Below are 15929 nucleotides of genomic sequence, written 5' to 3'. Positions count from 1 at the left end.
GAAGACTTCAATGCTTTTCCTCAGACATTGCAGCTTCCTTTCTCTGACAGCAAATTGAAGAAAAATATCTTACTTAAGAATTTTCTAGATTAGTAAAGGAGACATTTGGATGAAGGATTTTCAGAGCTCTTTTGGGGGCAACTGGAAGTGCGCAATACTCAGGTACATCCACCACTGATATTCAAGACATTAAATCATTATCAGTTTCATACTTTACAAGAATACTTATAGACAATCGAAGACTAAAGTGAGAGTTTTGGATTTGGGACTTACATTTGTTTTAAGACATTGTAACAAGACCTCTAAACTCCACCAGAGCCACGATCTTCTGCTGTGATACAACAGCATAAAGTAACCCTGTGCATTTCATGGACAACAGTGCTTGCAAAGCACCACAAAGAGATTTTAACCTCAGTCCTCTGTCCCTTGTACCCATGCAACCATTCTCCCACTGGAAATCAGTTATTTATGAGCATCAGCCTCTGCTTATGCAAAAGCAGGACTTTGCTTCTCAAGTCAGAGCAAAGGTTACAACTATTTGTGCCAGTCTGTGGCCTGCTCCTCAAGTACAAATTCGTCTGAGTTTCTCAGCCTTCTGGTTTTAGTGGAAAGGTTACTTGGAGCTTTTTTCTGCCACTCTGGAAATGGAAAGTTCCAATACTGAAAGACACACCTTTCTTCATCTTCAGTTCACAACTTCCCTTCCAAGAGTTCAGTCCTGTGTAAGGGACTTCACATGATGCAGTGCTATCAGCCATTATCAATACTGTACATTAAAGCCCTCAACCTGAGCTTTTGCTGAATGTATCAGAAATAAAATAAATTTTGGAAATTCTTCTGTATTAACCTTTTCAAAGATTTCAGCTCCTCTCTGTTGTTGAGAAAAACCTGAATCAGAGTAATGTATGATCTGAGGAGCAGAAGGCCAGTATCAGCCTAATTTATCTTTTAAATGGTACTGTAATCGAGCCAGAGACCTGATTGCTCGTGATTTCAATACTCTGCTGAGACCTACCAACGCCTACAGGAAAGGAAACAATAGGCAATGTATTTACAGTCTCAGGATGAAGCCTCCTGTTTTTTTGCACTGAGTAGTGTATGTGCATTCACTTTCTCTATAGCTTGTTGCTAACTGGAGGGCTGGGATTCTTCTGAAGCACATGGAAAGGTCAGGGAGGTAGGGAGATTTTAGAGGTTGAAATAGCACAGGGAAAAGACATCAAAGAATTTTTCCTTTCATGCTGTTTTTGAAGATCACTGAGAGATCACATAGTACAAAAATCCCTGTCTTATTCCCAGCACAAACTAGGATCATAGAGGAAACTCTGTGAAAGAGAGATTAATGGAGAGTATTTCCATCTTACCTTACTCATTCAGGCATACAAAGCAGAATTAAAGAACTGACTCCCCTATCTCCAGCATGCTGCTCCTTAGCCTGTGAAATGCTCTGTGAATCACTGACAATGACACCAGAGCCAAGAAGCCACAGCTGCATTATTTTTCAAATTCTTAGCTTGTCAAAGTTGATTTCAAAATCAAGCTGTCTTTGATACTAGGCCTGAGACCTCAAAACAGCAGAAACCAGCAAAATAGAGTTTATCTTCAAATGGGCAAATGAAGCAGATTTTCTCCTTTCTTCACCAACCAAGAAGTCACTACACTAATTTAAGTCAGTTATAACATCAGGTGCAAGTTCTATTATTAGCTCTATTGTTAAGTTAGCCATTCTGCTAAGTTAAGGATTACTAGCAGTAATAATTATATATACACACATAAGATTAAAAAAAAAACAAACTAGTTAACAGTAGCACATTATACTAGAACTGAGCAGAGTGACTATCAAGGTAGAGGATTTTTATAATCAACTATAACACAAACAAAAAACTTCTTAAGTATTTAGCATCTAAATTCTCGATAATTAAGCCTGTACATCTTCTCAAGATCTGAAAAGCAAAGGAAATAATCTCAAGTCCCTATTGGTCAACTATAGCAGTGCACAACGAATTAAATAACAAAAAAAGAATCTCACCAAGCCAAGGAAATCAGTCATGTTTACAGTTTTCTAAAATAAAATAGGTTTAGCAAAAATATTTAGATTGGAAGCCAAACACACTTTACACTGCCTTGAAGAGTTTCTGCAAAGGAAACTCGGTAGTGTATCCTGGAAATGACTGCTCTTTTATAGAGAAGGATCTTGTCCATGTAAACAGGCTCTTAAACACTACAATAACATAAGCAACCAATAAAGTAGCATTAAAAATAAAGTGATGTCCACTCACCCATTGTCAAGAAGTCATAGGTACACAGAATAATTCAGGCTGGTAGGCACCTTGGAGAGCCCAACCTCCTGCTCCATGTAAGGGAAGCCGTCAGGTCTGAACAGGCTTTTTCCAACTTTGTCCAGTCAAGCATGAAACTTTCCAAGGATGGTGGTCTCCCAACATCTCTGGGCAACCCACATCAACGCATTTATGACAAGTATCTCACCTTCCTGCCACATACCTCTGTGAAGTGCCTGGCTCTGTCTTCTCAAAAACCTGTCCACAGGTACTGTGGGGCTGCTGCTATGTCCCCACAAAGCCACCTCTCCTGAGGAAGCCCAGCTCCATTGCCCTCTCTCTCGGGGCAAGTCCTCCAGCCCCAACAAGCATGGGGACTCTGTGCTCAGCCCCCTCCAGCTTACCTATGTCCTTCCCACACTCTGGGCCCCAAAACTGGATGCAGAATTTCAGGTGTGACCTAGCAAGTGCTAGGCAGAAACAACCAACCACTTCTATCAATCTCTTGGGCTCCAGAATGACCACAAAGGGCTAACCCCTCCTGCTGCCAGGACATGGCAGACTCATGTTGAGCCTACTGTCCCCCGGACCCTTTCCAGTACAGCTGCTGCCCCAGCAGTCACTCCCCACCCTGTCCCAGATATAGGGATTACATTTATTCTGTTTAAAAATAAAAGGCAGTAACAGGCAGGGGGCTATTTTCATTTTAAGTTGGGGTGTGTTGTAGTTCTTCACATTCTTACAAGGCTGTCTGGAGAACATGCACTGCAGCCCTTTCACCTGAGACAGCAATTAACATAGCTGGGAGAAGTTTCAGCTATCAATTTTGATGTTATGTTGTTTGGTGCCATAGTAGCTGTTGTTAGTCATTGTGATCTAAGGGACTGAGTGGGGCAAGGAAGACAGCACCGTCTTCTTTAAATGATATATGGGAAGGAGAAAGAGGGAAAGCTTAGATCTGTGTGATCTGAATGCCAAAATGTTCATACCTTCCCACTATGCAGCTGCCCTTTTTAAAATTACACTTTCACCCCTATAAATCTTGCTTTTCTGTAGCGTTGTTCCAAAACTGTTCCTGTTGGGATGTTTGCAGAGATCCAATGCACAGAAGTATTCATCCATGGATGAAAAGATTCCAGACTGGTAGATTGCCCAAAAAAACAATAAGGTGGTTTCTACAGCTGTGGTGAAACAACACTTCCTACATCGGCCAATACATTTTAGGAGCTAGAAAACAATTCTCTTGTATCAACCTGCTTATTCCTCCTTATTTACTTGGGAAAGATTTCACCTTCCATTCTAGAGGATCGATACTTGCCCTTAGAGAAAAAAAAAAAAAAAAAAAAAAAAGTAGTTAACTCTAGCAGAACAAGTGCAACGATGTCACACAGCTACGTTAACCAATCTTCACCACCAATTGCATAGTGGCATTCCAGACTGGTGTGACAGGCAGATCTTTTACCTATTTTAAAATTGTAGTACTGAAAGGAGAAATTAATTCCATTTTAAGACAATTAACAGCTCAGTCCTGCATTTATCCCTTTATCAATAGTATTGTTGTTCTGACTACTCTCACTCTCGTGCCAAGAGCTACTTGTAACATGGCTTAAACAGATCTCACAAGGGAATTGGGTCCATGTACACAGGACAGGAGGTCAGCTGCCAGGCAACTGAGAGAGCAAAAATTTCTAGAAGGCGGTAATCTGACAGGGTCAGAGAGTTTGGGCGGGTTCTTCTATCCCCTTTAAATCAATTTAGTTTTCATTCCACTGAATGACTAACTTAGCCAGAATGAAGAGCAGCCCATCTGCCCTGTCTGCAGTCCCTAAACACTGCCCAGGTGGGGATTTAGAGATAGTAATGAAGAACTCCTCTCCAAGTCCAGTCATCACAGTAAAGTCATTCTGTACTCACATCCATTCGGGACCAGAAGTCAGCCACATACCTTTTGACTCTTCATAGTTGCCTTATAGACACTGTGGGAATTATTCATCTGGCCTAACTTCAGCTTGTCCATAAATCAGGTATAGGTTTCTTCTAGTCTGAGAATACACTTGTTCACTTTCATAAATTCATTCCAAATACATTATGTAAAGTATATAAGTAAGACACTCTTCCAGAAGAAGAAACAAAGAAAAAAAAAAAAAAAAGAAAGGCTAAACACTGAGAAATTTGAACTGCAGACACTTATTGGAGGCTGATTCAACAGCTTCCCTACAATATTTGATTAATAAAACCACGTAGTATTAAAGCTTAGTGCATGATTCTACACCGAAATAGTTGTATTCAAATACTTTTATAAGGCAGTCAGACCAAATTCTCTGGAACTGCTTGCTGGAGAAAATGTTTGTTGGATTTGATCCATTCCTATCCAAATAACAACAAGACTGCAGTGGCACCTGAAGGTCCCAGTCTGGCTATGGGTACCACCATTCTAGGAACTGTATCAGCCAGGAACTAGAGTTTCTATTAAAGGATCTTAAAGTCAGCTTCACAGCAAAGGGAGAGTAGATGTCTACACATATTTGGAAACAGAAGCACTCCTCTGGGACACAGGTTGCTTGTATACTCAGCAAATTAGTTAGCTTACCCAATACTGTTCATCAAAAGAGCTTTATCTCTGATGTCATACCACATTTTGAAGGTCATATAAACAACTTTATATATTCTTCAAGTTCCAGGCCCCTACAGCAGATATTCCAATCTAGTCCCTTCACCAATCAGAAAATATTTTGTTAGAGAACTACATCCACCTCCTTCAAAGTTACGTTTTTGCCGTGGGAGCCATAAGCCTCAGGTCTCTCACACTTCATCCACACAAAAAGAGAGACACCCTAAAGAAATGTTGTTTCCTGACTCCTGACACAAGACACTCACATGAAGTTTATTAGCCTGAGTCACTTCCCTGGTTTTACACCCCTCATACTCTTTCAAAGGGACAGTGGTGCAGAAGTGGTGTGCCTGTTCTACTGTAGGATGTGGCACATCCAGAAGCTCTGAAGAATACACCAGGCCCCGCTGTTTCTCCTAGAAGCGGCGCCACTCTTACCAACTTAAAACTACCACCTTCAATACATAAATTTAACACAGGTGTTTTGTTAGAAGGAAAAAAGAAAATAACCCCCCCACACCCAACAAATCCCTCTGGCTGGCAAATTTCTCCTTAACAAAAGAATTCTCAAGGGGAATATATATAGAGTAGAAAAGCAGTAGACGTATTAGAAGTGTATGGGGTTTAGCCTATATACATCTAGAGGGAATGGCAAATTCAAGCACTGACTATAGGGGACAGAAAAACATGACTTGTTTATTATTACCACACAACTATAAAGGAAGCATTCTTATCAGCTGGCAAAGTTTCTAAGGAATACAAGTCTATGGAAAAGCCATCCCTAATTGAACCAAGTCCCAACAATGAGCAGAAAGCATATTAATGAGACAAGGCTAGGAGGTGCGATGGGGAGATAACAATACCCTTAGGAGTCACACTGGTATTAAATGTGACTTTATTACTATACCACTCTCTTATTAATCTTTACAGCAAGAATAACTCTGTTTATACAGATGTTCTTTCAACCATCAGTTACTGTAGTTTAAACACACATACAGGGAACCTTGACATTTTAAAATTACAGGCCATTAGATTAAATTAAATTTGTTATTTTGCTGTAGGAACCCACTAGGCTTTACGAGGCTGATATATTCTTTCAGTGTAACTGAGAAGCATTAATTGAAATGAGATATCCCACCTTTAATAATGCAGATTGATGTAGCTCTCTCACAGGGTTTTTCATTTGATGCCTTTATTTTAATTCCTCTGAGTGCTACTAATATGGTTCATTTTATCATTAAGAGGGCATTCTTCACTTAAGTAGCACACACTAAGCTAAACTAAAATAATAGGACAGGTTTACTGTTACACAGAGGGAGGCACAGTTGATAGTTACACAAAATTAAATACACCCACAAGGCTGAACTCCAGTTTGCTACCCCAAGTGACTCACAATCAAAGCAGAAAGTCCACAGAATACCAAAATCCCACTTTCCGCAACAGACAGATGTCACCCAATCTATGACCGCTCAAAATACTCTCCTACAAAACATGAACCGTTAAATATATAAGCAGTCTTCACAGTCAGTGCCAGAGCTCTGGCCCTTTTCACCACTCAGGGGAACACCTTAATGCTACTCGTTCAGAAAGACAAGAGGATCATTATGAGGATGCACCCAAACTTCAATGCAACTTGCACTCCTGTATCCTGCAGTGTCCAGAGTAAAGTAATGCTGGCAAAGGAAAAAGAAGACTTCTGACACCCAGGGGATCTGCTCTGGTGAAAGGTCACAGACCCAAGGAATAAAGACAAGACGCCCAAGACCTAGGGACCAGAGGAAGGGAAGTTCATCGATCCTTGCAGATCTAGATATTCAGCACTTCGTGTCTTGGCTCCGCAGCTGTAGAAAGAGGTCAGCCTCTCTTTCTAGCCCCACTAGAGGAAGAATGCACTGCAGACCACAGGGTGGATTTCTGTCAGCACTACACAATGGTAACAGTGCTCACATGAGGATTTAAACCAGATGAGAATCCAACTAGCAAGTCATACAACTTAATCGTTACAAATAAAAATGCTCAGCAAGCTCAGAGTTTTCAATCTGTCCACTTCTGCTTTGCTTTCCTTGTGTGGCACTATTTTACAGTCTAAGACAGGTTTTAAGCTGTCTCACACTGCTCACAAGCCTGTTGTCTCCATACTAGGGAGGTCCACCAACCCTTTTTGTAACCATAATGGTTTCTTTTATTTTTGTTTGAGAGATATAATTTTAAACGGTCAGAAGCTATCTGGAAGACACATCACACTGGATATTTGCTGATGTCTCTAGGCAAAAGAATAAATTAGTAAGAGACAATTACAGAGCCAGCCGAAGCAGATGGGTCTAGTAGCCAGACACAGCATGATCCCCATTTCTGGTTTTCACCCAAACCAACAGAGCTTGGCACACTGAATGTTGGTACCTATAACATTCCTCAATTTTAAAATTTTATTTCTTTTTAAGATTGACATTGCTTTTCAATAACTTCAGACCAATGTGTCAAGTTCCACATAATTCACTCAGTCTAAATTATCCAGATTTAGAATGGTGAATGCTGAGCAGATTTTTGGAAGAGATAATAACCCTCATGTTACAGAGCTTAAGCCAAACTGAGATTAAAAGGAAACACAACATGTTAGGCAAATAAAGTCACATTTGCTTCACTGTCAGCTTTCTCCTCTTTTTCTTAGTAGGAACATCCACTCCAGGCATCGCTGGAAAGGCAGATGCTTCCTTCTTGCACCACAGCCATGGTGATGCTCCAGGCTCAGGACATGCTACCTCAGGCAAGAGGGCATTGGCAACAGTAACAGTGTCGTGACACGTTACAGCTTTGTTATCCATGCATCAAGGAGATTTTAAATGTGAAGGAGGAAGCACAAGAAATTCTAGCTTCCTTTGTGCACATGGACCTCTTGGGCCGGTGTGGAGGGCACAAGGAATGAAGGGCCCTTCTGCTCTGCTCACCAGGCCCTGGGTCACACAAGAACAGGCACAAGACCTGTCACGGTAAACTGCAGAATAAACTGCCCAAGAAGGAAGTTTCCGCCTGACCCACAAGTTTCTGCTTTTATACAGGAAGACTTACAGTCCTTTAATTATTATCACGCCTGGAGTGATTGCTGGCAGCTTTGTTACTGACAGAGAATTGCTTCGCCATTGAGTTCTTGGCTTCATTAGCAGTCAGCAGAACTCCCAGTCACAAGGTATTTTATGTACCATACGTATGACAGAATCATGTGCCTCTCTCTTGGTCCTGTACTATAAAGAGTGCTATATAGAAACCACCATATTCATCTTCCCAAGACAACCAATGTTTATAGCACTTTACTTTTTCTCTTCCAGGCTGCATACTCACCTTCCCTCGGCAAAAAAAAGCCCTTCTTTCCACGTTCCTCATTGCTCTTCTACCTCTGGTCCTACACCAGCCAGCTTACTGTGTCAGTGCCAATTCCCTGAAGTCTGACACAGCATTACCTTTCTGAATGATATTGTAGTGAACCATTATAGTCTGAAATTCCCAGGACTTCAGTGAATGTTTAAGTCACAATAATTTTAACAGGAGTTTGCCTAACCAGTGTCAGAAAACAGAATCCACTGAGGTTTACTAAAAGCTGCAGATTAAATTCAAAGCGTGCAGCTGAAGGGAGCTGTTACCCTCGTATCTGGGTTTATACCACCTTCACTCATGTTCTGTACCGGCAATCAGAGGAAGAGCTATTTAAAGTGTCTCTATTGTTACTTGCCAAAATATTTAACTATTAAATTTCACCCACCACCTGCCTGTCTTTGCATTTTATGGCACGAGCAAGCAGATCTATTTTTCTCTCCTTCCTGAAGAGCAAGACTGAATGTTTCTCCTGGGCTCGGCTGAGCCATGGGAGAAGGGGCTGCAGGGCCCCCGGGGAGCTCTCCCGCGGGACACCGCGGCCTCTCTGCGCGTCCCCCACTCCTCGGCCCCGCAGCGCTGCTGACCCGCCCCGCTTCTCCGCGCATTGCGGAACGTTACCTGCGCGGTCGCGGCCACCCACCGCGGGCGAGCGGAGCCGGCAGGGCGCAGGGCCGGAGGTTTCCGCAGCAGGGCGGGGGGCCCTCGCCGCGCCAGGATGCCGCGGCTGGGAGCCCCTCCTGGGGAACGCGTCCGCGCCGGCTCCGCGCACCTGCGCGGCCCCTGTTTACAGCCGCCCCGTTCATCCCATCCCCGGGGGCGGGGAGGAGAAATGCGATTAAGAGATTAAGTTTGGAAGAGATGCGCGGAGGGGGAGGGGGGTCCGTCCAAAGGCGCGCACACTGCGCGGGTGCTGAGCAGCGGTTCAGCGGGCCCCGGCCGCTTTCACTGCAGCCAGTAAAGCGGTGGGTGGCGGGACGGAGCTCAGCGTGGAACAAAATACCCACAGACCCTGAGACGATTTGGGGAAAGGACACCGGGTTGCCCCGATGGGGGTCAGGCGCCCGCATCCCTGCCATCCCGCGGTCTTACCTCGATCCACTTCTGAGCCTCAGTGAAGGCGAGCTCAGGCTGGGGGGGCTCGGGCGGAGGCTGAACCTCTCCCAGCTCCAGCCCTGGACTGGCCATCGGCAGGGCCCCGGCGCGCCGCGGCTGCGGCGGGGGAGCAGTCAGGCAGCGAGCCGGCAGCCCGAGGTGAGCCGCGGCCGCAGCGGGGGACGCCGGAGGCCGCTGCCTGCCTCTCCCTACTTCTGCCTGCCTCGCAGCCGCCGGGGCGGGGGCCGGGGGTGGCGGCGCTCTGCAGCCCGGCTGCGGTAGCCTCTCTCCGCCGGTGCCCCGTCCGCCCGCCCGCCCTGCCGGCTCGGTCCTCCCTCGCCTGCCGCCCGGCCCGCCCCGCCGGCGGAGCGGAGCTGCGCTGCGCCGAGCTGCCAGCTAAAAATAAAACAGACGGGCGAAGCCGCTTTGCCTTCAGCCCATGCAAATGCCCGCGCCGCCACCTCCCCGCCGCGAGCATCGCATCGCAGGCGGCGCTGCGACCGGGGAGGGGGAGCGGCAGGATGATGGAAAGGTCCCCCACGGCTTTGGGGACAGCCAATCCCCCCACCCCGCAGCTCTCGAATCGCCCGGGTACGGGGCGAGCTGCTGTTTGTGGCTCTTGCCTTAAACACCTTAACGTTAATTAATGTTATTGCACGGAGCACCTGAGGAGACTCCAGCCCCCCGTGGCCGGAAAAGGCTTTGCTCCCCGCCCGGGCCCTCACCCCCCTGCCCCAGGAGCGGAGCACAGACAGGTGCCTCTGACACCTCTGGAGGCATCTTCTCTTGCTAAGGGGTGAGCATGGCCTTGCAAAAAGGTGTGAGGGTCAGCACAGTACCTGACAGCATTCCTCTTCTTTCAAAAGCAAAGCAGGCATCAAGGTGGGCTTAAAAAACACTGTGAACAAATACTCTTCTTTTCTATGCAAGGGAAGAAAACGAACTCTGTCATGCAGAGACTGGAATGCTTAACTGGTATCGTGTGAGTAGTCCTAGCTTGAACAAATGTTCTTGAGCCTAAAGTTAAGTATAGAAGTTTCTAGAAACAGGGAGGAAAAGTTTTTCACAAGGCCTTTTTAAAGCCAGTGCCTGAAAATCTTCACTCTTAAGTGCTGGAAAGATGAACCAAAGTTACTTGATTGTATGTGTTCAAGCATAGAAAGGTATTTTTGTGTAGGAAATGCAGGTATGTGAACATCAACCCTACTACTAGTTTTCAAGAAGGGATCATACAGGCCGTGTTTTCAACTTGTCCCAGTTGTCAGCAACTTTTGACAAGAGGCAAACTGTAGAATCTCCTTTCCAGCATTCCCTGATTTTAGACATGAATCAGCCTCAATTCAAAAATTGGGATGTTAAATCTTGTCTGTTGTTACAAATTAGTCAAAGCAAAATATTCTAACTCTTCAAATATATTTATATCACGTAAACTCACATACTTAACTCTATTTCCATCCTAGGATTTTGTTTTTATTGTTCTCTAGCTTTTGTTTTGTTCTTTGTTTATTGTTTGAAATTTGCTGGAATAACAAAGGGCCTAAAACCAGGAAATGACTTTATAGAAATTTTTCTGAGAACTGCAACCAGATTAAAACTAGATTAATTGTAATCTAATCTCAAACATTTAAAGAGAAATGATAAGTGTTTTGAAACACTTAGGCTAACAGAAATTGTTTTCTGATTCTTTTAGTATTTAAATCACACCAGGCATCAAACAGATTTATTCTCCTGGGGCAGTGGAAGACTAACAATTTAAAATAATTATCCTACCTCTTTTTTATGATCATGCAATATCAAACGTGTGATTTTGCTGTCTGGTGATCTCAAAATCACCTCTCAGAGAACTAGAAGAGCTGGAATGGGCTGAGGTAAGCACTATACCATACAGAGCATCTGTTTGAGACAGAGACAACCACCACCACATACCTCGTCCTAAACTGAGAGGTGGGCATTTGTTTCTCATTTATACACTCAGTTTTCATGTACCACTAAAGACAGTGTGCTTTTTTACACACTACCATACACACACTTACATTCAAGCATACCCATCTTTTAAAACTGATTAAATCCACAAAACGACATGTGGATATAGAGCTAGAGCAGTCCTTTAAGAGCCCTGTCTTGTATTTAGGAGAGTAAAACACACCCTGAATGGCAGCAGGAATCTGGCCACTTCTTTCTTAATCCTAATCCTGAACCTTCCTCCCATTTGGTCAAGTACGAGGCAGCATCACTGCTTCCCTGTTCCCATGGAAACACACTTTAGCATCAGCCCAGCTTGCTTTTTTTTTTTTTAAAAAACCACCATCTGCCTAGAAGGTTGCAGGGCTTGCTCTAAGCCCCTTGAATACCAGTCATGGGTTTTTCAACTGTTTTCCCTTCCCTGTTACAGCTGCCTTGGCAACTGGTACAGGAAGCAAAATATGAAAATGAGCACCTTACAAACTTTAGCAAGGTTTTCCTGAGGTCACTCCACTGCTCCTCACCAGAAACACAGTGGTGGAATTTGTAAGAGCAACAAAATAGGATAATTTTTCTTGTAGCTCTCTGCAAAACTCTCATCTTGTGAAACAAGTACCTTGGTTTAGCTTCACTGGTTTTCTTCGCAGCAAAACTTGAGCTAGCACCTCGGTAGTCCTTATCACCTGCGACAAACTTGCATCTGTACTTATTAGACAGGGGAAAAACTATGGTGGGGCAGACATCTTATGCCAGGTGCATTCACCCTTTCCAAAAGCAGGGTGTGCCTATGTGCAAGTAAAGTAATTGTGGGAAAATGTGTAGTATGGTGGTTATAGGACAAGTTAGAAGCAGAGGAAGAGAGTGTTCTCTAGCTATGAGGGATCTCTGCTGCTGTGCACAGGAGGGGAAATAGAAGCTTTCAGGAAGACAGTTTTAGAGTGAGAGCTCAGCTCGTATTGTATTAACTGGTTTGGTCTTCTACCTGATTTAGTTTTCTCTGTTAGGAAGAGCAACTCTCCTGTTCCTTTTTGTCCTCAACACAACATTTCAAATCTCTAAGCCTCTTGAACAGCAGAAGCAGGGGTTTAATAAGGTCTGATTGGTGTCATGGCAGGCCTGATCTTATCCCCCGGCAGCAATGAACAGCTTGCACGGAGGAAGCCGTGCCCTGAAGACCTTGTGCCGCTATAATGTGTCCCCCTGAAGGAACAGGTCTGGTGTTGAAGACAAAGCTCTGTGCGTAACTACTCATAGATGGCATCTTTGTGCTCTCACTTGTTTTCTAGTTGTATTAACACAGCAATAAACCTTTTTCTTCAAAGCAGATCTGGCACAATGTGTTTCCAGTAACATGAGCACCCTCCATTTAGGAAAAATTACTTTTACCAGAAAAAAATTGCGCAAAGAACAAATGGGTGAAACACCCTAAGATCCTCTACTTCTGTTATACCTGGCTTAATAATCTTTGTGAGCCTTTATAAATGCGCCTTATACCAGCAAGGCCCCTGGGCTGGTTAAGAAGGGAAGTTATCCTGCTGGCACCAGGGTTTTTCTGCCTCCTTATCTCCTCCACAATCTGTCAGTCCTGACTGATATTCTCAGAGCAGAACTTCTTTTTACCCCAGACCAAAAAGGTCATAGTGGGGGCTGTTGCACAATCCTAGGTCAGATTTCGGAAAACTGAGAGCTGAGCCCTAAGTGGACTGCTCTGGCTGCAGATCTTGCTGTTTGCTCAGGAACTTTTATACATTTCATGGGTTCGCTTGTCCTTTTTGTCCCTTTAACAAACCACTGAATGTCACACAGAGAACTTGAGAATGTATGGTATTTGTTTTTAAAGTTCTGCTTGGAATGCCTTTGTTCTCTAGAGTATATAATCAGGGTAGGTACATCCAGCACAGCTCAGAATAACCTCCAGATTATTTCAGAGCTGCTCAGAGAGGCAGCCCCTGAGCTGACACAGGACTCACACCATTCCAAAGAGCAACGTGGCTGCCTGGTGATGGAGCAGGAGTTGGACAGCCCTGGCATGAAGCATCCTTGGTATAATCCTTCTCAACAGATATTAAGCAGGCTGGAAAGTATTTGGAGGGTTTTTTTACTGACTACCGAAGGCAGGTTGTGCACTTTCATAGCTTGCTGTGTGTGAAGGGGTGAGCTGAGCTGAGAGATGGACTGAGTGAGCAGACAAGAGGAACCTGTACAGCAGCATCTGCCAAGGCAGAGGAGGGTAGTGGAAGACATCTTCACCAAAAATTTAGCATTTTCTTCTTTGATAAAATGAGATTCAAAGACAGTCCAACTCTCCATGACACGCAAACTGTTTCTGAGAGCAGTTTGGTAAAGATATCCACTCAGAAGCAAGAGACAGAAGAAAACCCTAGTTTTGGAAAATGACCTGAAGAAAGACTGTTTCCATTCAAGAGGGTTTTTTTAATTTTTTTTTTTTAAAATGTGCAAGCTAAAACAAAAGTAACACCAGAGCTTCAGTTATTTTTAATTGTCGTGAAAATCAATCAATCTGCGGTTGTGAGAGCATGCTGGGTTTTTTCAATCATTCAAACAAATGTTGTGACTTCACATTTTATTTAATCAGGGCATCTGCTGGGGTGCATTTGCAATGTTCAGCATTTGGCTGACAGCACCTGTTAGTTTATCCCTGCCATGCTGTCTTCTATCACAGTCACTTTCTCTCTGCTACCGCTCATTCAGCAACATATTGTCAGGCTTGGCATCGATGTTCTGTGTCGTTGTGGGAATTACAGGAGTGGTTGAATCATCCGAGTTTGCTCTTTCCTTGGAGAAAAGCAGTATTATCCCTTCTCTAGCCTCTCCTGGGAGAGTGTGTCCTTTGTGAAGCAGGGTTTTTTTTGGAATTTTATATGGACTTTGGAAACATAATACATCAAATTTTCACCTGCTAGCTGAGCACCACTTGACGTTTTCCTGTTTGCCTGCCTTTGCATTTAGTTAATTTTTTAGATTTCAGAAGAGGTTGACTATTCAGGATCTGATATGCTAGTATGCATGTTGCTATTTAGCTAGCTATAAGCCTAATGAATCAGAGTGCAGGCAATACAAAATGAGAGATCATGTGCATAATTGCCTGTAAATATTCAATGCCATTTACAAGGCGCAATTTTTGGGGTCTTCACCATCCTCTCTGTTCCCTGTGTAACAAATCCCTGATCCGTATCTCTGTGTTTCAAGTGCTGCTGTGCTTTAGGTGTGGGGTTTTCCCTGCCTGGCCCTCCTTTGTGGCTTTGACACTTGATTCTGCTGCTCCTGGAGGCCACCAGGCTGATGGCTCTGCTGATTGCACACAGCCAGGCTCCGCTTCTCCTTTCATCCACAGCCATGGTCAATTCTCCCACTTACCCAAACAACCGCTTCCTTCCTTCTCTATATTGTTCTCATCAAGACCTGCCTTTCCTCTAGTATAGGAAATTCCTATATCCAGCCTCCATTATAATGAGAATTCTTTTTTTTTTTTTCTCTCCAGCTACCTGTTTTTCCTCATCCCAGCCTGCCATAGTCTCCCATCTATCAGTTCTGCAACTTCTCCCAACCCCGTTCTCTGTCTCTCCAGTTCCAGGTTACTTCTCCCTTCCTCTTGTTCACACACAGTAGGTGGAGGGACAGCACAACAAATACAAACCATGAAAACCACTGGGAAAGAGAGCAAAAAGAAAGATAGGGAAAGGAGAAATATCACAGGTAAGTGATACCAAATCACACAAGGTTAAAAAGAAATAAATTGGGTTGACTGAAGAGCAATTACATAAAAAAGAAGTGGGTGAGTGGCGAAAGGGAAGTGAAGCAACCTGAAATAAAGAGGTACCAATGTAAAAGAAAGAATAAACCTGAGCACAAGTGCAGTGAACTTGTCAGGCCAGGGAACATCCTTTCATTCTGTGTTTGTAGCTACCAAATGTGACTCATCTGCAACACCAAGCGCAGCAAGGTCCAGGTCTATATATGTTCTTTTTAGGGCCTCCCATAAAATACATGCCATATTACAAAAGGAAAATGAACACATGCACAAAACAGCGACTGCGAGTGGCCTCTGAAGGAAAGCATGGCTCTTCCAGCCTGCTCCACATGCCCAGAGCTGCAGAGCTCTGCACTCTTGACAGGTGAAGTCAGGGAAAGGATGTGGCAGGACAATGGGCCTTTCACCAGCTATTAACAGGGATCTTTTTTAGTGCATTGAAACAAACATGCACCAGTGGGGAGCTGATGCTCATGGGTTTGTGTACCTGACAACATGACACCCCATTTCGTTAATGCAAAACCAGACTTCGCTTCTCTGCTGAGCTGGAGAAAGCACAGAAGGGCAGAACAGTGTTTTCCTTCCAGTTTTCTTCTGAGTTTGACTGCTTTTTGGCTGCTTTCTTGCAATCTACTTCATTAAAGACTGAAAGTGGAAGTGGAGTGTTCTTCCAAACACAGTCTTGTCCAGAGCAGGAATCTCCATTTCCAGTATGTATCTGCAATAGTCTTTCAGCTGATTTTGCCCTCTGCTCATTTAAACACAGGATCTTCCCCTCCTGCCACCCACCCAATATGCATCTTATCCTGCTTCACCATCCTGACTAAATTTTTGAACACATGGA

At 44.1% G+C, this 15929-nt stretch overlaps 1 protein-coding gene across 12 annotated transcripts in view; it reads right to left on the bottom strand.

Moving 5' to 3' along the window:
• LIMCH1 (LIM and calponin homology domains 1) overlaps positions 1 to 9823 on the bottom strand; it is a 180961-nt gene extending 171138 nt beyond the window's left edge. For 2 of the 12 annotated variants that reach the window (XM_065060769.1, XM_013366613.3), the window contains exon 1: positions 9349 to 9811. In XM_065060769.1, the coding sequence (XP_064916841.1) occupies positions 9349 to 9444 (96 nt within the window). In that variant the 5' untranslated portion in view covers positions 9445 to 9811. Of the gene's footprint in view, positions 1 to 8877; positions 9015 to 9348 lie in introns of those variants that run through there. The other 10 variants (XM_065060771.1, XM_065060768.1, XM_065060772.1 and 7 more) reach the window with 10 other exon arrangements.
• Positions 9824 to 15929: the final 6106 nt, after the last annotated feature.

Source organism: Columba livia, chromosome 4 (genome assembly GCF_036013475.1).
Source record: "Columba livia isolate bColLiv1 breed racing homer chromosome 4, bColLiv1.pat.W.v2, whole genome shotgun sequence".
Classification (NCBI taxonomy): domain Eukaryota; kingdom Metazoa; phylum Chordata; class Aves; order Columbiformes; family Columbidae; genus Columba; species Columba livia.
The sequence above is the reverse complement of the archived record's forward strand: the minus strand, read 5'-3'. Positions and strand labels throughout refer to the sequence as shown.